The sequence below is a fragment of the Protopterus annectens genome, chromosome 5.part1 (assembly GCF_019279795.1).
Source record: "Protopterus annectens isolate FY-2018-M chromosome 5.part1, PAN1.0, whole genome shotgun sequence".
Taxonomy (NCBI): Eukaryota; Metazoa; Chordata; order Ceratodontiformes; family Protopteridae; genus Protopterus; species Protopterus annectens.
Window position 1 is genome coordinate 59881338 of NC_056736.1, and position 23872 is coordinate 59905209.

Genomic DNA, 23872 nt, shown 5'->3' on the forward strand with positions numbered 1-23872 from the left:
ATAGCACAATCCATGCACTCATGTAAGTGCTTATAAAGTGCAATTGTGTAGGATTCAGCAGTCGTAACTGTATTGTCCATCTGCATGGGTGTCATGAAGTTCACCACTTCTGTCTTAAGAAGCATGAAGTTGGCTTTGGAGAATTTTTTTACCATGGTTTCCTTAATGGAGGGTGGGGGCAGGATGTGGATATCTAGGGTAATTAGCTTATGGTCAGATCGGACCAATGAGGTGTTGACGTCAGGTGTGGAACACCGGTCACTCATGTTGGTAATGACTAGATCTAGGATATTGTTGCCCCTGGTGGGGGTGTGGATAAGTTGATCCAGGGCATTGGAGTTTATGAATTCCAGAAAGCGTTGAGCTAAGGAGTTGGTACATGTGTAGTTTTCCCAGTTAATGGTGGGGTAGTTGAAATCGCCCATTATTGGGTTGTTTGGTTGAACCCTAATATTTTCCAGTACATCAAGAAAAGAGGAGTGGGAATCCTGGGGCATGGTGGGTGATCTGTAGCAAACTACAATTTGGATTGCAGTTTTGCCCAGAGTTAGTTGCACTTGGATAACCTCGACTGCATTATGCTGAGCAACTAGCCTGGAGGTGTGGATATCCTTAATGAATATGGACACACCTCCGCCTTTGGTGTTCCGGTCCAGGTTACATGGCCGAAAAGTGTGGTATGAGTTATAGCCTGGTAGTGCAGGGGTGCTCTCTGGAGCCTTGAACCAGGTCTCAGTCACTGCACAGATATCGATGTTCTCCATTTTAAGGAGTGCCTCGAATGAGTGCATTTTGAGATTTAGACTTCTAGCATTGAGTAGCATCACCCTCAGTTTTTGCTTGCCTGTTCCTGTTACGGTGGTGAATTTGTCATTTGCACCTTGCCTAAAAAAGGCACTACAGGGGCAGCAAGAACCTTAGCCAGTATCTGGAATCCCAGGGGTGACAGGTCCAGGCCATCTCTGGCAAAGTATCATGGTCTGTCGACCATGTCATCCCAGGCAGACAGATACTGGATCCCTTTAGAATGGCACCAGAAGCTTAGCCAATTGTTGAAGTCAATCATTTTGTCCTTGTACTGCGGCATCATTCTGGGTGATGGCAGAATGCTACTCAGGGCTAGGGTCATACCTGCCTGGGCTACAAGATCAGAGAGCTCTTCCATGTCTCTATTCATGTAGTCCAGGGAGGTACGTCTCAGGTCGTTCACACCAACATGGACAATGACAGAGTCATATTTGTACTTGTTGTGGAGTGAACCATATATATATATATATATATATATATATATATATATATATGGTTCCACTTCACAATATCGAATTACTGAAAGCATGAACTTCATATGGTTGACACCATATGATCGAGTTTTCAGTAACTTGAAATTAGGAAGTAAAATAAAAAAAAAAACAAACACATAATTTCTGCAGGGGGGCAAGCCCCCTGCACCACCCCTACTTAAATATACCAACTCTGAGATCGCACTACAGTGGGAAAAAGGGAAATCTCTTGTTCCGCGGTGTATGCAGAAGCGCAGAAGAGGAGATCCCCTGTTTCCTCGCTATAGTGCAATCACGGAGATGGTATATTTAAGTAGGGAGGGTGCAGGGGGGCTTGCACCCCTGTAGAAATGATGTGTTTGTTTTTTGTTTTTTTACTTCATGTCCTAATTTCGAATTACTGCAAACTTGATCATATGGTCTCCACCACATGAAGTTCATGCTTTCAGTATCAGGGCATTCTATTTTCTCAGATACGCAGCCGTATTAACTTTCATCACAAGTGTTATTGTTGTAATGGTTTATCTCATACTTTTCTGCTATTTCAGTGAAATGCAGATGTCCTATACTGTTAACGACACAGGGGTGTTAGGCTTCTAAGATGGCCCATCGACACCTCCGGGGAAGTGCAGGGCAAAGGTAGAGGTGACTGGCAATTATATAAAAATGACTTTTCTGGTGTAAATGTGTACACAATTTGTGAGAATTTTTTTAAAGCATTTATAACAATTGACTAATTTCTTGCTTGCTACAAACTGTCACTTGCCTGTTTTTTTTTTTGGGGGGGGAGCCAAGTTCCATTTGTGTGTTGCCACAACCAAAAAGTTTTTTTAAAAGGTTTGTTTTTGTTATTCCTTGTTTTGGATCAAACCTTGTTTTATGCGTGACTGTGATGTTACAACCACATAACCTTTTATATTTTAATAATTGAAGCTTTGTGTTTCTCCAGTAGGTAACACTGAAAAAAAATAATAATATGTGTATGTATAAGCAGAACTTTTACTTATGCGATATTTATGTCACCTAGGATTATAGCACCCAAGCATCCCAATCCCCACAAACTCCCTTTCAGTGACTCAGAGAATGATGTAATAGTCAAAGCATTTAGGTGAAAAGGTGCTTTTCTGCTTGAGAGTGGGGATATAGTTTCATAGTATAGTACTAGGCTATCTGCCCTAGGGCATTTATAAGCCTAGCCATAGTGTATGTGGCTTTTGCCACCCCATGTAATGATACAAAAGTGTACAAAATAAATTTAGTTTACTGTGCCTCTGTCTAGTAATGACACAGAGATGACCCCTGGGGTAAACCTACGATCACCCATCCACTCGTCAAGATTTCTCTTGAAGAGAGTCAGTGAGGGGCTCTGTCTAACATGGACTGGGATCCTGTTCCAGAGTGCGGGAAGCCTCTGGGTTATGAATCTGTCCCTCCAGCATGTCCTATTCATATTTGTGCTGAGGTTTAGATCCTTAGCTCTCGTGGCTCTGATGGATTGGATTTTTTGAGGTGGAGCATGTCCATTAGTTTCGGATTGGACATGGCCTTGTACATCAGACACAGATCACCTCTGAGCAGGCGGTATGCTACTGAATAGAGCTGGAGCTTCTTTAGTCTGGCAGCATATGACATATGTTGGAGGCCCTTGATCCTCTTGGTGAGGTATTTTTGGGGTCTCTCCAGCTGCTGCAGGTGCCGGGTGAGGTACATACCAAATGGGGCATTATACTCAATCATAGGCCTGATAAGGGAGGAATATAGGGGTACAATGACATCCTTTGATCTGGATGTGAATCCCTTCATGATAAGATGGGCAAGGTAGAAGGTCTTTCTAACCACTTTGGCGACGTGGGTGTCAAATGAGAGGTCACTGTCAACTTGGGTCCCCAGGTCCCTGATTACTTTTTCCATACTTAATGGAGTACCACCTATGTGGTAATTTGTGGGTACTTTGTTTTTCCCAAAGGGGATGACTATACATTTTTTGGCATTTAGTTTAAGGCCATGACTCTGGCACCAGCTGTCTGTTTCTGTAAGGCCCTTCTGAAGGATGCATGTGTCAGCTGGTGTATCGACTATGGCGTCTAGTTTGCAGTAATCTGCGAACTTAGTCAGCCACAACCCCCCTATGTTTGCCTGCACATCTGAGAAATAAATGCCGAATAAGAGGGGTCCCAAGACAGAGCCCTGTGGGATTCCACTTGTGACTGGCTTAGAATCTGACATAGCTCCAGCTATTCTGACTTTGTGGGTTCTGTCTTTTAGCCAGTTGGCAACCCATCTTGTGACATACGGGTTTACATTTAAGCTGTTTAGCTTGTCTATGATGCCTGAGTGGGGTATTGTGTCGAAGGCTTTTGCCAGGTCCAGGTAGGCTGTATGAACTGCTTTGCCTTCATCGATGGCTCTGGTGACTGTTTCAAAAAAGTCCACCAGGTTTAAAAGGCAGGATCTGCCCTTTACAAAGCCGAACTGGGTAGGGTCAATTGTCTGTAGGTCCCCGATGTCTTTGTTTATGAGTTCCATAATGATCCTTTCCATAGCTTTGCAGACCAGGCTGGTCAAACGTATGGGGCAGTAGTTTCCAGGGTCTGTAGAGGTGCCTCCAGTGTGGACTGGGACCACTGTTGCTGTACGCCAGTGTTCAGGGACATATACTGTAGTAAGGCTAAGACTGAACAGCAATCTTATGTGTAGGTTTAGCTCCTCTAGGAGTTCACATAGCACGCAACCTGGGACACCGTCTGGTCCCATAGATGCTGTATTTTTAGCTTTGCTGAGAGCAGCTCTCACCTGGACATCTGAGATGTCAGGGAGGTTGTATTCAGCTGGGATAAATATTTCATCTTTTGGGGGAGAGGGAGGGGAGAAATTTGCACTGAACCTATCTGCCAGTATGTTGGCAATATCTGTGGGTTCAGTGTATTTCTTGCCGTTATGAACTAACTCTGAGCATATCTGAGGGGTTCCGCCCAGGTTTCTAACATAACTGAAGAAGGCCTTGTGGTTATCTTTAGTGTCCTTAGCAATTTTACTCTCAAAGTTGGCCTTTGATGATTTTATGAGAGAACGTAGTTTTTTGCTAGTGCTGATCAGAGATGCCTTGCCTTTATGGGATTTTGCTCTGTCTTGCAGTAGCTTCCTTCTCTTGTTATAAAGTTTGTTTATGGTTGGGGTCCACCAGATAGGACGCCTGCCTTTGGTGGAAAGGGTCTTGGTTTTATTTGGGATTGCATGATCCATGCATTCTTGGAGATGTCCGCAGAAAGCATTTGTGAAGGATTCAGCAGTGTGGGATGTGGTTTCCACTGGCCCAGGGGGCTTGAAGGATACCATTTCAGTCCTAAGGAGTGTAAAGTCGGCTTTTGAGAAGTTTCTCACTGTGGTCTTTTGTGCTGGGGCTGGAGGTGGGATATGAATATCTAGGGTTATTAGTTTGTGGTCTGACCTCATTAGTGAGGGGTATACTTCCGGTGTTGAGCATTTTGTCCCCATGTTTGTGATGATCAGGTCAAGTATATTATTTCCCCTTGTGGGGGAGGTAACTAGTTGTTCCATCACATTTGAGTTGATAAATTCCAGGAACCTTTGGGCTAGGGTGTTGGGGCTTGAATAATGTACCCAAGTCTATGTTTGGGTAGTTGAAGTCTTCCAATATGATGGTATTTGGTGAGACACTCATATCCTCCAGTGTCTTCAGGAAGGCTGAATGGAGTTCCTGAGATTGAGAGGGTGGTTGGTAGCATGCTGCAAGTTGTATAGCAGTTTTGCCTATGGTTAGTTGCACATGGATGGTCTCCGATGCTTCGTGCGTTGCCACTAACCTGGAAGTGTGGGTGTCTTTAATGAATATGGACACTCCCCCTCCTTTTGTGGTTCGGCCCAAGTTTTGGGGCCGAAATGCATGATACGAGGTATAACCTGGTAGGGCTGGGATGCTCTCAGGAGCCTTGAACCAGGTTTCAGTTACTGCACAGACATTAATGCTCTCCATGTCTGGCAAAATTCATATTTGGCACCAGATAGTGAATGATGTCACTGCCGTAAGGGGACTTGTGATCACGTGCATCATAGGGCCACTGATATGATTTCATCAGCCCAGGGGAGAGCAGCTGCAGTGGCTCATGGACTGCTGGCTACAGGGGGGCTCTATAGATCTATCACTGACACCAAATGAAGATTTCCTGTCCACTGTCAGGAACCCCAGAGAGCTCAGTGGAAAGTGCACAACAGCATGGGACTGATGTTGGTGCTGCTGTTTCAGGGAGGACAAGCATGTCCCAGGATGAGCTTCCAGGTAAGCTTACATGTCAATTTTTAACATATTTTAGGAGGGGACCTACTGATAAACAGATACAGTTAACAACACATTCTGGTTCATTACACACAGGCTTTGGATGGACGTATCAGCCAAGTTTCAGTTAAAATGTATGTTAATGTATGTATAAAGGCAAAAAATTGGTCCCCCTGTGTTATTGGGAATTGTGACGATGATGTCTTTACCTTTTGCTTAACTTGTACCAGGACCATCCTCCCCAGCAAGTGTAGAGTCATCTGCACATGGTAAGCCAAACATTTTTATTTGAGTACTGATGAGCATTTGACAGCAATACGCATTTATCTGTATGTGTGAGGCGGGTGTCATGAGTATGTGTGTATTGATGTACCATCTGTCATAGTGGCACCGGTGTTAGTCTGTTAGCATATATTAAATTGTAGTGCAGGTACTAATTTATTTCCTGTGTTTGTTGCTTACTATCACAGGTGATCCTGACAGTGGAAGTGTAGGACTTTTACCACCTGATGTCAGAGTATCAGCAGATTCTTAATGATGATGGTGACCAAACAGATGTACAGTTGGGGGGTGCAGAGGTTAAATTTGACACTGAGGCTGACATTCAGCTATCCCCTGTATTTCCATCAGACACAGCCAGTGTCTACTATACCTATTCCAGTGAGCCCTCAGATATTGGACAAATGAAGGGTGAGACACTTGATCAGGGTAGTGTGGTTACTACAGCTTCGATGCCTCTTGACTCTGGCTGTAGCCAAATTGTGGTTGAGGTGCCATGCAGAAGGGTTGTTAGGGGTGCTTGGAGGATGCCTGCTGTCCACCCCTCACCTGATCCCAATACATCTTTCTGAGCCACTCTATGTATGCTTAGGGCTATGGAGGCACAGGCACTTTCCAATAGGGCCTCCAAGAAATTTTTAAGGTTGTAGATGTGGTACAGGCTGACATGTGTGACTGCCTCCTCTGTGTTGCTGATTCAATAGAGCAGATGAAAGACACATAATCTGATGTTAGCCAAAGTTGCCACGCCCGATCATGATCCCACATGCTCCTAGTTCTATTGCTCCATCACTGGTTGAGGTGTCCACACCCAGATGTGGTATGCAATGGGGATGTGGTCTTGGGCCCTTAAGTGCCCATACAGACACACACAATAACAGTTACATGGGTCAGTGGCCATTTGATACTTTATCCAAATGGCTGCCTATCTATTTTTCTTACTCACATGCACTCACTATCTTTTGTGTCACCCTTGGCCTCCTGCCACCCCCCCCCCCACAACATCCTATGCAAATGATAACTTTGCCATATCCCTTGATTTTCTCTTTCTGATTCAGGGGTACACAAGTCTTTTGTCTGATGCCCAGGGTGCATAGTTGACTGCGTGCTTAGTATATATGTGTTTGTGATGCTCTTTTGCAAATTGTTTAATGTGTACATCCCTCACAACTTCTTAGACCAACAAAGTTGGTCCAAGTCATAAATAAAAGTGGGACACAGGCCCAAAAATAGTGACAATTTTGAAATATTTTGGTCTTACAAACTTAGAATAACAAGTTTTGCATTACCATTAATTTTCTGAGGGATATGAAGTCTGAAACTGAAATCTATGTCATTAGCTTCTAACTCCAATCTTTAATGATTTGCCAGTACAAAATTATGAGGCCATACTGTGGACATTCTGTGAGAATCTGCACATTCGAGAGGTATGAATATGTGAATCTTTGATGCATGAGGCCTAGTAGTTGATAAAGGACACATTTACTGACATAAGTCAGTGCTGTCACATATTGATGTCATTGCTGTAAAAATCACCAACCTTATACTTAGTTACATTAGCAAGTAACAATATGCAAGGATATGCCATTCATTTGTGTTCTTAGACATTTATTTTTCTGTTCCAGGTTCAACACTTACCTTGGAAGTGAGACAGTTGTATAAATTTTGTCTGATGCTAGCAGTACACAGTCATTACATGGGTAAGTACAGGCTGTGAGCATTGACTGGCATAAAAGTTACTGTATGGATGCGCATAGGATGAAGGTTTTAGCCCCTTAGGTGGTGAGTGCGTGCTAGCCATTGTCTCTTGGCCAGTGCAAGGGTTATATTGTACATGCCTATGTCTGCTTACATCCACAGTGGCTGGTGGTTCCCCCTCTGACTCCACACCTGCGTGTGGCTGTGGTAACCTTGCTAGTGGTGGTGGCATGTGTGGCTCTTCCCCATCGTGTTCCTGCTAAAGGTGTTTTCTCAGAATAATATTGTAAGGCATGGCACAAATGTTGAAAACTTCAGCTCATGTACAGGAATTGTACTGCAGAGCTCCCCTAGATATATCTACGCACTGGAACCATGACTTCAGCAGCCCAAACACACACTCTGTGATATTTCTTCTTTGAGCATGTGCCTAATTATAGTGTTCTTCAGTTGGTGTGTGCATTTCTGATGGGCATCCATCAGCCACAGTTCGACTGCATAACCTTCAACCCTCCAGTAAATGACCCTGTGGAATGCCCCCCTAGAAAACATCTGATACAGTTGAGAGTTGGGTCAGATATGTGAGTTGTGGTAACTGCCTGGGTTGCCAGCACACACATTCAGGATGATTCCCTTAGCATTACACCTGACCTGGAAATTAATGGAGTGGAACTCCTTTCTGTTTATATACACCCTTCCCTGTTCCCCAGATGGCGCTTTGATTTCAATGTTTGCACAATCTATGAACCTAAGACTTCAGGTTGATATGCTACAGGTTAGAACTGCTGCATAGTTGTGGCTCTGTCCACCACTGTATGAGGAAAATGTATGTAGTCACTGGCATGTTGCATCATAGCATTCAGGAATTGATGTAGGTTATTGGATGCTGATGCCTGTGACACCCCCAGCATGTCCACTGTTGGTCTCTGGAAGGTTCCTGTAGCTAATATTCTAAGTGCTACACATACCATAGTCTCCACTGGTACTGGTTCCCCTTAGTTTGTCCTTGCTGTCAGAGGATCACAGAGGTTGCAGAGTTTCTGTGCTGTGTCTCTATCCACCTTGTTGTGCTTTACAATTTCCACCTTATGCAGAGCATGAAAAGTTAAATGAGGTCTAAACACCCTTCTACTTGGCCATGGTCTATTATCAGCAACGGCAACATAGACTTGGACCTGTTGCACATACACATTAATAAGCAACAGCAGCCCCTAACATTCTTTCCGTGTAGACTAGTTTCCATGGCTGTTTTCCAATAGATTTTGGAACTCACAGGCAAAACCTGCACTGAGTCTGCACAATTGCTTTATAGCATGTTGAATACCTCCTCCATCTTGGATTGGTTGATTAGGATTCAATTCAGCTGATTATGCTGTTATTAGCATGCCATGATGTTTATCGTGTGTACAGCTTTACTGAATATAAAATGGTGCTGCGATACACACACACAGTTTTAGCGGACCATGTAGGTTTTATTGATCTGCACCTACATCTTAATCACAAATGAAATATACTGTGCACAGCATGGCTGCCTGCTAGTGTGCTGCTTAATGTTAATGTTAACTCCCAGATGGGAAGGGTGTTAGAAAGATCATGTGCACAGGTACACTGAACCTGTCAAGCTTCCTAAATAGTTGTAAGACTTGCTCTTCTTCAGATGCCAAAATAGTTTTTGTCTTTATTACTTTAAGTTTAAAACTTCTTGTTTCCGTAATCTTGACAGATGTTGCTTACATGCCTGCATGGACTCGTGTCATAACATGTAGCATACTGATGACGTGATGACAGGGGTATAGGTGTTTACCACTGATCCAGTCAGCACAGGTGTGAAAAAAAAAACACTCATGCATACACACAAAGTCAGAGAATGGATATTCGGAAATAAGTAATATTTAATAAGTACACAATAATGCCTGAGTGAAGAATATCTTACTTTGCATTTGCTGCTAAAGCCTATAAAGTAGACTTTGTACACGTTCCAAAAGAAAAAAAAAAAAATATATATATATATATATATATATATATACACCCATCTTAACTAACAAAATGCATGTATTAATAAAGGGGGAAATGGGTATGTCCCACAGAGTCAAACATTCACTAGCCACCAGTGGTCTTCTCAAAATGGAAGAAATTGTATGCAGATGTTACAGTTTTGTCATTTTTCATATAATCTTTAAAATCGTATTTCAACAACTCATTTCAGAAAAGAAATAAAGGAAGCAACAAATCTAAGAAGCATACTTTATTACTTAATAATGGCAGGTTTGCTCTCATATCTATACACCAGGCCCTAAGGAAATAAGCTTATATAATTTCATTTTAAATAAAACAACTGGATTCTGCAATATGATTGAGAAACAATATATTTTAAGTGCTTAGCTTAATCAGCTTAGGGAGCTGTTCAGATAATGAAATCCAATGGCAAACATCCATACATTTTTTTCCATTTTAAATTATGTCATTTTAAGAGGTATCAAAAAAATGACCTACTTTTATCCACTCATGTACAGTTATTTTAACAACATTTATTTTTTTGTTTATTTATTGCATTTGTTTACCGGGAAGGTCCACTGGGCCTAGGTGAGCCCATTTTCAATGGAGACCCAGGTAGAAAAGCTGTACATACAAATTAAAGGTGATGGGCATACAATGGAAATACAGAAATACAAACTACAATTACGTAAAGAGCTAGAAGGCAATACAGTAACAATCATGGGCATGGGTTTAAAATAAATATGGGATAAAGGTACATATTAGAGTTAATAGGTATTAATCAGTAAGTAGCTTGGATATGAGTGGAATGGTTCATAGCAGAGACTAGACAGTAATATATGCCTGCTTATCGTAAAAAAATACTACTTGGATATGTGATTTATGCATCTATTTGCCATGGCCACTTCACCAACATCTCAGCAGATCTCTATTTTTCTTTTAGTATATGAGCACTACTAACCTTTCTGATCTCTCACACACATGCACAAGGACAAAGGTTTACTCATAAACAATAGACTTTTGGAAAATAATACACAGTAATTTAGCAAAAAAATTTAAACACAGTTTTTACCAAACCACCAGGCATTTTTCTCTGTTAGCTGGACGTTAGCCTTACACCCCTGATAGCCCAATTAAATCTTTACCACATTTTCTCTTCCCAATATGAACATGAAAGATATTACCCCTACAGAGTGTGCCACCTCACTCTTATAACATGATTACAAAACATGAACCTCTATGAGATATAATACTTTCAGTTTTTAATGTTTCCCACAGAAAAGGGGTCCATGTAACTTCATACCTAGATGTTCTTTTTGTGGATATTGCTGTTATCCCCAAAATTCTAGACTACTTTGAATGCTTCCATTTCTAATTTTCTTAAAATCTTTCAGATCCCAATGACCTCTCCTTTGTACAGCTACCTTTCTTGGGAATCCTACACATTCCAGAAGAGCCAGAATTCACCCTGAAGGTACAACCTTTTAGAGGACTTCCATTCAAAACTATGGACCATCTCTTTGAGGGACTTAGGACTTCTGTACCACAGTGCAGGCACCAGTCTTCACAAAACAATATCACCCTCCCTCCATGACAAGAAATAAGTTCATAAGTTGAAGCAGTATCACCCTTACTCCACAGTCAACACCTTTCCACAGACAACAATCTCCTTTTCTGTCTTCCAGAAAGATGCATTACAAGAAATGAGCTCTTAGTTGGAACTTAACTATATAGTCCCCTCTATTTACTACAGTAAACAGTGTCCACTAGAAGGCAGTAAACTTTAACATACACAATATCCATTACTTGCCTCCTAGTGAGATAGTGACTCAAGCCATCTCTGATCATTTTTGCCAAACTCTAGATTTTGCAGCGAACATTTTTATAACAAATCTGTGAAGTGAGAATTAAGGGTACAGCATTCAGTCATTATCAGGCAGAAAACAGCCTCACAGACTCCAAAGGGGACCTCCACAAAGCTAAAATATAGCAGATTTTTAGACAAATTTTATGTCAGTAAAGCAATGAGCAGGTTCTGTAAACGGTGAAAAAAGCATAGTTAGGTAAAAGGCAAACGGCTTACTACACCAGCTCCTGTGACACAGAGGGGTAAAGCCTTAACTGTGACCCATGTGACCTAAGGTCAACTAGCAGCTCAGGTATCTGCTGCAGTTGATGTGGAGAAAATGAAAAAGAAGGAGAATGAATCCTGCCCACATCTTCTCACTGAGAGGGATGGGGTGTGTGCCTGGGCACACACTTTGTCACAGTGTCTTCCTAGAAGAGGTAGGGAAATGCACAGAGGTGCTCCCTGCAAGGAGGTAAAGTCATGGTTACGCAGCATGTGGAGGGATGGATAACAGTCGTAAGGCTCATTGCATACCACCTCCTTGGACACTACAGGCATACACAGAGGATGGTAGGTCTAAGAAAGATCCCCCATGGTTGCCAAAGCAATGGTCCTGGTAATCCACTCTAACCTGCTGGGCTGGAGGGGAGTAGTCGGTGGCAGACAGTTCAACAATCAACAGGCAGGGGTTGGGAAAAAATAGACTAATTACAATTGTGATACCATGTTGTATTTTTTTAGCAGTATAGCACTCTTTCTGTAATAATTGTAGTGTTACTAAAGATTTTGATTTTCTTCTGTTTTATTATTTAAAGTACTGGAAAAATAAATCTTTATGAATAAACTACTTTATCTTTAAAGCATACATGCTTCTCTATGCTTAATTACACCATCTTTATTATGTATTTGATGATGTACTCCCCCCCCCCCTCATCATTTCTGTGATAACTGTGCCAAAAGCATTGCATATGTCTGTAGTTTAATTTTATTCCTTTTCAGTATTTGGCATGAATTATTTACTACAATTGCAAGCTTGGTAGCTTACCAAGGCAAATCGAAATACTGAAAAGATGAACAATGAAAACAAAGGATACTTACAAAGTCAATGTGACACAAAAAATAATAAATCAGGGCATTGTAAACATCTATGTTTAGATGGTGATGATAAAAGAAGAGCAGCAAGTAACAACAGCACTACAGAATTAAACAAACAATAGCAAGTCTGTAAAGAAAGCACCGTAAAAAGAGAGATATATTTCAAATGCATGACAAATATGTTGTCTGTAAAGAAAGCACCATAAAAAGAGAGATCTATTTCAAATACACGACAATTCTGTTAAGTTACTCATGAAGATTTGCATTTTGACATTTTTATTGTGTTTCTGTTCTAGTGCAATTCTGTGTAAGACATGCAAAAGCTTATTCAAGTAGAACTGCATTTGGGATTAGTGTCTAAGGATTCTGTATCCTTGGTACGAGTCATGCAGTACAGGTCACATAGCATCCTACTTCGTCCAGCAGATTCACTGTGTCTTTGTTTACAGCTCAAGCCACTGCATGGTATACACGATTCATCATAAGGGAGACTGGAAGCATGCATACAACATCCACTAGCGATTACAATTCATTTGTGCTTCTCCTGCCATCACAACGGATCAGGCACAAGCTGTTCACCAGCTACCCTGTAACTGCAGTACTGGTCTACCTGCGTAGCTCAACTTAAATATCAAATTAAATGAGATAGGCTGATGACTTCTCAGGGACTTCAGTGTCTAGGATACTCTTACAGATGCTGGTTTTTTTATGCTCTAGGAATTGATACACTCATTCATATCACCTAAATAAACCACTTTTCTCATTTCTTTTTCCTAATCATCATTTAAGCTTAAAACTATGAAACTGCTTCAGAGCACCATTGCAGTTCTGCTGCAACACTGCTCAAACTGTTATAGTATCTAGAGTAATTCCTTAATGAATAAACTTGGACTGTTAGCTCAGTGGTGATCTTGACAGCCGGTAGGTTTTCTCCTCAGCTATAAACCTTGTAGTTTATGTACCTTACCAAAGTGTACTCTTGCTTCTATTTTATTAACAACACAAGAAACAAAGCTTCAGAAAATAATTCTTGTGAGGGTCAAGACTAAAGGATTAAACAATACAATGCATGACTGCAGGTATTGCACTTACATATTACCTTCAGTTTTTCTTTATCATTGTCTGGCACGAGGAGGCTGATAGAACTGCTGAGTGGGTCGATTCGATCGCCTGGGCTGACCATCTCCTCCTCTTCGAAATTCTAATGTATGTTCATATGATTCATCATCCTCCTGCATATCATCCTCCTGCACAGAAGTATGCATTACAACTGCTATTATTTCCGAAACATTCCACTGATGCAAATTCCATCAAGACATACTATATAATGCAACTTGAATAAAAAAAAAAATGCTTCTCCTTTCGTAAGACAACATTAATTACAAATTTAGACTGCAAGCTTTTATACATTTAATAAATGTAATCAACACCAAACAAGGCAAAAATTACTACTTTACATTGTGGGGAGCAAGCAAAACAAAAAGGGTTACTTTGCCAGGTCTGGTGGCAGAGCCTGAGTTCAATTAGTGGCTAGGGAGCTGGAAGGAGTGGATGTGTGCACCACTCCTTGAAGGACAGATTGGAACTGGTCACAAATTGATGCATTCCTCTGCAGGAAAGCCAATGACAAAAATGTGATTTCCAGAGTGTGATTTCAACTCAGTAAACCTTCACAGTAGGCATAAAAGAGCATGTGCCTGTAAGAGGAAAGCTTTATGAATCCCAGCAGCGATAAGGGTAGCATGTTTACCCCTACTCAGGGGTGGGATTAAGCTACAAGAAAAATGTCCCCTCAGAAGGGATGCTGGCAAGGACAAAAAGTACCTCCATGGCTGCTTGAATGGAATCTTTTCAAGACAACTTTTGCCCAACACAAGGCCAGCATTCCAGGTTGCTGGGGATTGAACAAGCATGTCTGACTGTGGGGGAGAAGTCAAGATTAGTCTAAATGAAAGATGGAATATAAAGGGAGAAATGCAGCTCTGTATGTTAGGCCTCTTATTCAAGGATGAAAAATATAAAACAAGCCCCTTGCCCATGCATCAAACATGATGGCAGGTGTGTGCCCAAGAAGACTGAATGTTGTAATTAAATCAAAAGGTGCTTCAACAAAGTATTAATTTAAGGGTGTGCACACTCATGCAACCAGCTTATTGTACATTTTTTTTTGTTTTTATATTTTTCCCCTGACAGATTTGTTTGTTTATCAATTGAATTGTACAGGTTATAGGTCACATTAAAGGTGAGAAAAGTTTTGAAATGATTTACTGTGGTCTCATATTTTTACATCACAAAATCCTGGCATTTTAACAGGGTGTGTGTATACGTTTTATATCCACTGCATATCTCAACTTTGCAGCAGAAGAAATCTGGAAAAAGCTAAAATGTATTGGGGGGGGGGACAAAGGCCTGTATCTACTTTGAAACTTTCTGTTTATCTGTTTTGAAATGCAGACCTATCTTCTTTTTTTATTTCTGTTGTAACCCCCTGGGCTGTGGATGAAAGAGGTTCATTCTGGATCAGACAGCTGACCTGTATCTATATCTATCTATCTATATATATATATATATATATATATATATATATATATATATATATATATATATATATATATGTGTGTGTGTGTATATATATATATATATATATATATATACATATATATATATATATATATATATATATATATGTATGTTCATAGGTTCATAGGTAGGTACTAGGCTATCGGCCCTAGGGCCCATACAAGCCTAGCCAAAAAATGTACCCTGGCTTTCGTCACCCAAGAAATTTATTTTCCTGTGCCCCTGTCGAGCAGAGCCACAGAAGTGATCCCCGGGGTGAATTTCCCATTTCCCATCCAATCATCAAGATTTTTCTTGAAGAGTGCTAATGAGGAGCTCTGTTTGACATAGACAGGTAGTCTGTTCCAGAGTATGGGAAGTCTCTGGGACAGGAATCTATCCCTCCAGCATGTTCTGTTTATTGTGGTGACAAGGTTTAGGTCCCTAGAGCATATAGCTCTGAGGGATTGGGATTTCTTTAAGTGGAGCATGTCCAACAGCTCTGGGTTTGACATAGCTTTGTATGTTAGGCAGAGATCGCCCCTGAGTAGGCGATATGCGATGGAGTAAAGCTGTAGTTTTTTGAGACGGTCTGCATAGGGCATCTGTTTGAGGCCAGTAATCCTCTTTGTGAGGTATTTCTGTGGTCTTTCCAGTTGTTGTAGATGTCTTGTGAGGTACATACCAAAAGGGGCGTTGTACTCTATAATATATCTATATAAATAAAAATGTAAATGTTCGTTTGTTCAAAATCTTAAATCTCCGAAAGTTCTTCAACGATTGCTTTGAAATTTTCACACAATGTTGCATTCGAATACATGCATGTTTTTATATACCTACTATTATATAGATGTCACACGTTGCATTTGAATATGCATGTGTTTTTATATACCTACTATGTATTCTATATATTTGTATACAAATATGCAATTTTATATGTTTTTGTTATAACTTTCTTACTTCTTTTTCAGTGCAATCGATCTGCTTTAGTTCATCCAAATAATGCCTCACAGAAGATCAAACTTAGGTCGTCGTACTCGCGGAGCGGGAGCAGTGTGATGAGTAATTGCAAATCAAACTGAGGAAGAACGGGCATCAGCGAATGAGCGAAACAGACAAAGAATGGCTCAAATACATGCCGAGGAAGCAGCAGAGCGACGTGCAGCCAGACTTGAGGATGCACGGTTGCGAGCACGGCGATCGCGTTCTGCAGCTTCAGATCTGCTTAGTTCTCCTCGATCGACACCAGCGGACGAAATAAATGCTTGCCTGAAATACTCTACTTTGTGGCGACACGTAAAGACGTTAAAATTAACTACAAATATGCATGTCCAGCTGCAAAACGATCGATCAGCTGAGATATTCTCACATCAATTGCTGGAAATTGGGAACGGAAAGGTGCCGGTTGATCTGACCTCAGGACGAATTTCATTGCCTCATAACTTCTGCAATTTAGTGATGTCAAAAGAAGAATTGGTTGAAAAAGTATTTCCCAATATTCAAACCAATTATAAGAATCACGATTGGCTGACTGAACGAGCCATTCTTGCGGCCAAGAACAAAGACGTCTAGTAACTTAACAATATTATTCAGTCTAACATTCAAAGCGAGGCAGTCACATACACATCCGTCGACACTGTTGTGGAAGCAGATGAAGCGGTTAATTATCCAACAGAATTTTTGAATTCACTCAATCTGCCAGGGATGCCACCGCACATACTGCAATTGAAAATCGGCATGCCAATTATCATGTTGTGAAATATCAACCAGCCAAAGCTTTGCAACGGCACGCGGCTTGCAGTAAAAAAATGAATGAGCAACGTCATAGAAGCAACAATCCTGACAGGACCTTTCAAAGGTGAAGATGTCCTCATTCCTCGCATTCCTAAGATTCCAACGGATATGTCATTTCAATTTAAGAGATTGCAATTCCCAATTCGATTGGTATTTGCAATCACCATCAACAAAGCTCAGGGCCAATCTTTAGAATTGTGCAGTTTAGATCTACACACGGATTGCTTCTCACATGGACAATTATATGTTGCGTGTTCTAGAGTCGGCAAACCAGACAATCTCTATATCTGCACAGACAATGGAACAACAAAAAATATTGTATACCCACAAACATTGTGAAATTAAACATATTAGAAACGTGTGCTTTCTCTTTTCTTTCTTTCCAATTTAACCAGACTGAGCCACAGCAACGCATGGCCGGGTACAGCTAGTATATATATAAATAAATAAAGCAGGTTGTGTTAGTGTTAATCAAACAGTACAACCTGAAGGATCCAGTGAGCTATAAAATGAGATCTAGCCAGCTAATTTTTGATTGATTCATACGATTACCACTTGTATGCCAAATAAATCGGTCTATCACTCAATGCTTCTGACTGGCCATAAAATTAAGTCAATATGATTTGCAAGCCTTACTTGGCTGTCAGCAGAAAAAATACACTTAATTGCTATGTACAATAATCATGAGAAAACCTATATAAAGGTACTGAAGAGCTGAAGTGAATTAATATACCCAAATGACCCCTGGATTGCATACCTCTCAACCTGGAAACATCAAAAATCTGGACAAAGCCCCAAGAAAAGTAGGTCAACTGGCCAAAAATGTATATGCTGATTAACATAAAACTTGAATACATAATTATGTAACCCCACCCACTCCAATGGAATTGTGGGATACCAGTATTCAAACGCAAATTGAAGAACAGTCAAAACAGTAAACACAAAATATAACCAGAACAATAGTGTTTCGTGTATATAAACATCTGAACGTGTTGAACTTGTATAAAATTAAAATGCAATTTTCTTTTATAAAAACAAAATTAACTGCATTGAATAGACAGAGATTTTGACAGCTGACAAGCAACAGCAGACCCCATATAGAAAATCAGAAAAAAAAGGGGGGAGGGGTTGGTGATGATGATTTAATTCCAGTCAAGCTTGCATTGCACTAGTTAACAAACAGGTTCATAGTTACTAGGTATCTCCTTCAAAGGAGGACATTCTCAGAAATGCAGCATCCATCCCCTTTAAAAGTACAACACAGTACAGTATCAACAATCTATCTGCATATGTGGGAGTAGAACCTACAGCCTTCTGCATCAAAAGCAAGTATACTACCTGTTGTGCTACTAGCAATAGAAACAGACTTGGCATAAACAGCACTAAACTTCTCTTTCCCTGAAGCTCCCAGCTTCTTGTAAAATCCACTTGACATTCAACTACGGTGGATATAAAAAGTGGCACACCCCTGTTAAAATGTCAGGTTTTTGTGATCTAAAAAAAATGAGACCACAATAAATCATTTCAAAACTTTTCACACCTTTAATGTGACCTATAACCTGTACAATTCAATTGAAAAACAAACAAATCTGTTAGGGGAAAAAAATATAAAAAATAAAAAACGTACAATAAGCTGGTTGCAAGTGTGCACACCCTTAAACCTATACTTTGTTGAAGTATGTTTTGATTTAATTACAGCATTCAGTCTTCTTGGGTAGGAGTCTATCAGCATGATACATCTTGACTTGGCAATATTTGCCCACTCTTCCTTGCAAAAGTGCTCCAAATCTGTTAGATTGTGAGGGCATCTCTTGTGCACAGCCCTTTCCAGGTCACCCCACAGATGTTCTACTGGATTTTGGTCTGGGCTCTGACTGAGCCATTCCAAAACTTAAATTTTCTTCTGATGAAGCCATTCTTTTGTTGATTTGGATGTATGCTTAGGGTCATTGTCGTGTTGAAGAGTGAAATTCCTCTTCATCATCAGCTTTCTAGCAGACTCCTGAGGGTTTTGGTCCAAAAGTGACTGGTATTTCTAACCGTTCATAATTCCCTTGACCTTGACTAAAGTCCCAGTTCCAGCTGAAGAAAAGCAACCACAAAGCATGATACTGCCACCACCATGCTTCACCCTGGGGATGGTGTTCTTTTGGTGATGTGAAGTGTTGTTTTTGCACCAAACTTACCTCTTGGAATTGTGGCCAAAAAGTTCAACCTTGGTGTTATCAGACCTTAACACATTTTCCCACATGGTTTTGGAAGACTTGATGTATTGTTTTGCAAATTTTAGCTGGGCCTGGATGGTTTTCTGTGTAAGAAAAAGCTTCCGTCTTGCAACCCTACCCCATAGTCCAGACATATGGAGAATACGGGAGATTGTCGTTACATGCAGTACACAACCAGTACTTGCCAGAAACTCCTGCAGCTCCTTCAGTGTTGCTCTAGGTTTCTTGGCAGCCTCCCTGACCAGTTTTCATCTTGTCTTTTCATCAGTTTTGGAGGGATGTCCAGTTCTTTGCAACGTCACTGTTTTTCCATATTTTCTCCAATTTTTGATGACTGTCTTCACTGTGTTCCATGGTATATCCAATGCTGTGGAAATTTTTTTGTACCCTTCTCTTGACTGATACCTTTCAACAATGAAATCCCTTTGACGCTTTGTAAGTTCTCTGTGAACCATGGGTTTTGCAGTAGCAGGCAACTGAGTAAATGTCAGGAAAATCCTGCTAGGACAGCTGAACTTTATTTGGGGTTAATCAGAGTCTCTTTAATTGATGGCAGGTGTGTACCCAAGAAGACTGAATGCTGTAATTAAATCAAAAGGTGCTTTAACAAAGTATTAGTTTAAGGGTGTGCATACTTATGCAACCAGCTTATTGTACGTTTTTTATTTATATTTTTCTCCTAACAGATTTGTTTGTTTTTCAGTTGAATTGTATTTGTTATATGTCACATTATAGGTGGGAAAAGTTTTGAAATTATTTATTGTGGTCTCATATTTTTACATCACAAAAACCTGGCATTTTAACAGGGGGTGTGTACACTTTTTATATCCACTGCATATCTCAACTTTGCAGCAGAAGAAATCTGGAAAAAGCCAAAATTTATTGGGGGGGGGGGGGGACAAAGGCCCAAAAACCATGGACACATTTTAAACACTGCTTGTATAATCTTGGAAAGTTGCTAGAATAAAATGTTTTGTGTTACCATGCGTTTCCTGAAAAACTTAAATGGCTATTAATGGTTAATTCATTTCTCACTGATTTTCCAGAAAACTACAAATTTTAAGAGGAACAGACCAAACGTATTCCAGACATTCTGGTTAATGTGATAGAAGGAGTTGCCCCTATAGCTCAGTCTGGGTGTTGCTTCCTGGTTTGTGCCTCACCACCAGGTATAGCTAGAAGGGGCATTGGGTGTACACACACAGACACACACAGAGACACACACACACACACACAAAGTCCAATAATCACACTTCTCTCTCTCATACAGCACCAGCAATTTATTGAATATATGAACACACACCTCTCTCTCACTGAATATACGAACTGAGCAGCCAGCAATCAAACAATAAAAAAGCAATCTACTGAACTTCTCTTTCTCAGAGCTTATACGGAGAGAGCAGCCAGCAACTGCACAATAAATAAACGCACAGCAATCTATTGAACTTCTCTCTCTCATAGAGCTTATAAGGACAGAGCAGCAGCAAATCACACACCTCTACCTCTCTCACACACACAGAGCAGCCAGTCAAGTAATCACACACCTCTACCTCTGTCATAGAGCAGCAGCCAGTCCAGTAATCGCACACACTTCTCTTACTCTCTCATAGAGCACCAGCAATGTACTGAATATAAGAACGGAGCAGCCAGCAATCGCACAATAAATAAGCAATCTATTGAACTTCTCTCTCTCATAGAGCTTATACAGATGGAGCAGGCAGCAATCGCACAATAAATAAACACACAGCAGTCTACTGAACTTCTGGAGCAGCCCGCAATCGGAAAATAAATAATCACACACAGTTCTCTCTCAGAGTAGTGCAGCAATGAGCAATCTATTGAATATATGGATGGAGCAGCCAGTAATCGCACAATAAATAAACACACACACACACACACACACACACACACACAGTTTTCAATTAGAGTAGAGCAGCAGCCAGTAATCTGTTGAATACATGGACGGATGGAGCAGCCAGCAATAGCACAATAAATAAATGAAGCAACCCGCTGGCAGCCATACACACACAAAATACTGAGCATTAGAGCAAAAATATTCAGCAGCAAGCAATCTCATGGAAGCAACATTCTGGCACACACAAGCACACACAACTGAACTGAAAAAAATTGACAAAGCAAAAACGGTTTAAAATTGTACTGATGGACAGAACAGGATGCAAGCTGCAGCCTCCCCCAGCTACGCACACGCACGCCTACAAATAAACTGCATTTTGCTTTTTTTTTTTACCTGGAGTCTTTTCTCATCAGACATGAGTGGGTGAGTGCTAAGCAGAAATAGATGTTTTAACCAAGCATTCAGAATAAATGACTGATATGCAAACTGCTGAATAGGAAATGAAAGAAAAATGGTGGAACAGCAATTAAAATAAAAATAAATGACACAGAAACTGGATGCACTCAAGGATATGTCACAAAGCAGTACCACAACAAATCAAAGGGAAGGACTACAAAGACTTTATGAGAAAATGCCTCAGCACATGGACTGGACTTTATACTGTTGATATTAAAACAGAGCACAAATGATATATTTCTAATATCAATCTGAGAAAGCAGAAAAGACTTTTACTGATTAAACTACAGACATACCAACTAATGGACGAAATTCTTTCTATCTTGTGGATGAAGGGAACAATCTTGAAGGTTGGAGACACAAAGGTCTATGTAGATAATGACTTTTCATTACAATCACAAACAAAAAGAAATGCTTTTCTTCCTTCCATGAGGTTCTGCAGAGAAACTGAACTATTTCAGGTTATGGTGTCCTGCACTACTTTGTTTGCTACTCAGAACGCTTACCGAAAAAAGGCAAGATAGCAGCATTCGCTAAAACAATGCATTACAAACACTAAGTGAGGAAAGCAGATTAAATGCAGGGAAATAAATGTATGCATCAAGGATGTTTTCCATGACTACAATGCAAGATGCATCTTGAAACATAGTTTAAAAGTATTACATTATTAAGTACAAGTGAGAAAACAGCTATTTCATACTGTATGCTGTTTGGTTCAAGTCATGTTTATAATTAGGCTTCAGAGTGACAGATAATCAGTCTGCAGGCAAACTTATTCTGCTTCTGGTGTTAGTGGAATGCAGACTGCCTTCATTTAAAAGCTATGCTTGATCACATGACAGTGTAGCCACTTTTGAATGTTAATGCTTCTGACCTTCTGAAAACAGCTACGACATTTAAAATAACTAATGGAGTTTAAGGGGAAATGTTAAAAATATATGCTGTAGTTTCAGGAATGAACTACCTACAGAAAACAATACATACAGAATCCTTGTGATTCAAAAGGATCCACTGGACAATAATAATATTAATGTTTAGTATGTTTGGATATACCAAAAACAAGTGTTTTGACAGACTGAGTTTGGGAATTTCTTTTGAGGCATTTGGGTTTCTACAAGCATGGACAGTTTTAATAATGAATATCTACAGAGCAGCTCATGTTAGGGTGAAGTGTGGTGGTGAGCTATCTAAAGCATTTAGTCTTATAATAGGAACTAGGCATGGGTGTCCACTTTTACTATTTCTCTCTGCTTTGCATTTAGGGTCATTAACCAGGCACATAAGGCAATCAGATATTCTTGTATATAAATGAAGAAATACTGATGAGAAAATAGTGCTTTTTGCAGATGACATACTGTACATTATATGTTACCTACCTGGAAAAATATAATTATGCTTGATTAACAGAAATATTTTACTAGTATAGCAGGATATAAAGTAAATGAAGAAAAAACAAAGGCGATATTAATGAATTATGCCCCAACATACAACCCACATTTTCTGAGGAAATGACAAGATGAGATGCTTCAGAATGCTGGAAACAAGATGTTAAGCAAGCAGCTAAAGAAATGTGGGAAGAAATTATTCAAAAGATTATAAGTAAGATAAGACTGTGGAAGCTGTTATTTATAGTACATCTATTCAAGTCATTGCCAGCTACAGGACCCCCTCCATGAATCAGGACACCCACTCTGCCTATCTGGATCTATTTGAGTCTATCAAGACACATCCGAACACCATGGTTCTGGGCGACTTTAACTACACATCTATTAACTGGGCAAATTACTCGTGCTGAATCACACTTGCCCAATGTTTCCTCGATTTCATTAACTCCAATGCCCTGGACCAGCTGGTTGACAACCCCACAAGGGGTGTCAACATCCTGGATGTGGTGCTTACTAATATGGGGGACCAATGTAGCACCCCCACTGTGAGGTCTTCCCTGGTGAGATCTGACCAAAAATCAGTCTCATTTAAAGTAACTATCACACCTGCCCCTCCCCCCCACCAACAACTAAACTAAAAAACTTCTCCAAAGCAGATTATAACCTCTTATGGACAGTACAAATAGCTTCTCTGCACCTCCCCGCTCAGATGGAACTGGCAACTATGTCAAGTTCTACACCAATGCTTTATACAAACACCTGTATAACTGCATTGACTCAGCTGTACCTGATAGGATCAAATCAAGCTCCTCAAGGAAGAGCAAACCTGCCTGGTGGACAACTGCCATTAACAGGCTTTAGAATAAGAGGAAGAAATTGCTATCCAAGAGTAATAGGAAGCAATCCCTAAATTGGAAACACTCCCTCACCCTCATCAGCTTAAATAAGGAAATAAGACGTCTTGTGAAGTCCTCCAAAGCAAACTATGAATCCAAATTAGCTTCCTCAACTAAAGACAAACATAAGGTGTTCTTTAGTTTCATCTGTAACCTAAAATGAAAGGCCCAGATTTGTGCCAAACTGGTAGTTAATGATACCACATGTACTT

General features: G+C 40.3%; 1 protein-coding gene across 1 annotated transcript in view; it reads right to left on the reverse strand.

The window, feature by feature from the left end:
* TDRD3 (tudor domain containing 3) overlaps nucleotides 1–23872 on the reverse strand; it is a 1563842-nt gene that overhangs the window by 84283 nt on the left and 1455687 nt on the right. Inside the window, exon 13 of the mRNA XM_044072885.1 lies at nucleotides 13590–13737. Coding sequence (XP_043928820.1) covers nucleotides 13606–13737 — 132 coding nt within the window. The 3' untranslated portion in view covers nucleotides 13590–13605. The remainder of the gene's footprint in view (nucleotides 1–13589; nucleotides 13738–23872) is intronic.